The following is a 1,492-nucleotide window of genomic DNA, read 5'->3' on the forward strand; positions in this document are numbered from 1 at the left end:
GAAGGGTTAAGATCAATGCGGGATAAGATCTCGAAAGAAAGCAAATATAAGCTTATCCCACAAAGATAGAAGGAATGGTTAGTGACACCACATGATAAGTAAAACAAAGGAAAATTGTAACAAAAGCTTATCTCGCAGAGAAAGTTAAGATGGCCGTGGAGGCTCCATGGAGTATGAAATTATAATTTGACATGAGGAACTTTAAGAGAATGCCACATCATTATTTAGGGAAGGCCAACGAGCAATCCTGATCGTCAACTGCTAGATTGATGGATGAAATTCAAAATTGGCATCAATGATTACCTCTGTCCAACACAAATGTATTAATGACATCGCAATAAATTGAAAATTTAGTGGCATTCTTTCTTACCTTGCATTCAGAGCAACATAGAGTGAGAAAAAGGTGAATTTCAACATTCCAGCGTGCTTCCCAGCATTTTCAGTTGAAGAGAAAAATAGTAAGTGCTTTTTTCCCGCTTGTGTCCATTATCAGACTGTTACAATAATATCTTGAGTTTCCTGCGTGTGTGACCTAGAAGTCGGTAGATTTTACTCTTGCATTTGCTTTCCAAGTTTTTAATCAGTCCAAATTGTTAAGATGGCATCCCTTGCTGAGCAATCTGCTACCCCTGCTGCCAAGAAAGCCCCACATGGCATCCTCAATTTCCAGCACTAAGGCTACACCTCTAGATATGGTTCCCCCCGTACAATAAATTGTAGGTGCCCCTTATGTGCAACCAAGCCCTAGAACCGCCCCACAAGTATCAAAGGAGGCCAAAGCTAGCTCCCCTCTGAAAGAGAAAGCCACAAAGAGAAAATAAAAAATCGTCTGAAATATTGTCACTATCGTTTCTGATAGTGAATCTTCAGATGAGCCCGCTCCCTCTCCTAAAACAAGGAAGCCCACTCCAAAGAAGAGGAAGAGCACCAATAAGGCTTCAGCTGAAGCCGCCTATGCTAAAACCCCATCCCCTACACATGATACTCCTACTCCAATTAAGCCATCTGCTGAGGAAGCCCCAATTCCTCAAAAACCAATCCCACAAGGAGAAAACCCTCAGGAGCCAGCCAAAGAGGTTGCTCAAACAAAAGAAAAGACCCCCAAGCCTGCAAAGCACTCTAGGAATCCGTCCAAAGGGGAGTCATCAAATCAGGTGGAACAGACACCCGTGCAACCTACTGCTCCTCTTGCTCCGGCCACGACCCTTGAAGAGTTGAAACAAGAGGTTGAACATAGATCGGAAGAAATCACACAGAGGGCAACCAGACAGTCTAGGAGCCTATCCTAAGACCCGCTAAAATTATTTGAGGGATCCACAATGCAGGATCATTTGAGGATTGTCTTCAATGACAAAGAGGCATGGTGTAGGGATGCCTTCACTAAGGAAAGGGGCTGGGACATTTTTCATTCATTCTATGGTAACAGAGACAAGGCCATCCCAGTTTGCAACCCCTGGATACTGAGCCTTGGCAAATTGGTGGTGCCCAATGT

The 1,492-nt window shown here is 43.7% G+C and overlaps 1 protein-coding gene across 1 annotated transcript; it reads left to right on the top strand.

The window, feature by feature from the left end:
• The first annotated feature begins 598 nt into the window (after positions 1-598).
• On the top strand, positions 599-1,289 carry LOC131045227 (alpha carbonic anhydrase 8-like). Its single transcript, XM_057978775.1, has 2 exons — positions 599-653; positions 871-1,289. The coding sequence occupies exons 1-2, from the start codon at positions 599-601 to the stop codon at positions 1,287-1,289; spliced, it is 474 nt and encodes a 157-aa protein (XP_057834758.1).
• Positions 1,290-1,492: the final 203 nt, after the last annotated feature.

The sequence above is a fragment of the Cryptomeria japonica genome, chromosome 10, assembly GCF_030272615.1.
Source record: "Cryptomeria japonica chromosome 10, Sugi_1.0, whole genome shotgun sequence".
NCBI classification, from domain to species: domain Eukaryota; kingdom Viridiplantae; phylum Streptophyta; class Pinopsida; order Cupressales; family Cupressaceae; genus Cryptomeria; species Cryptomeria japonica.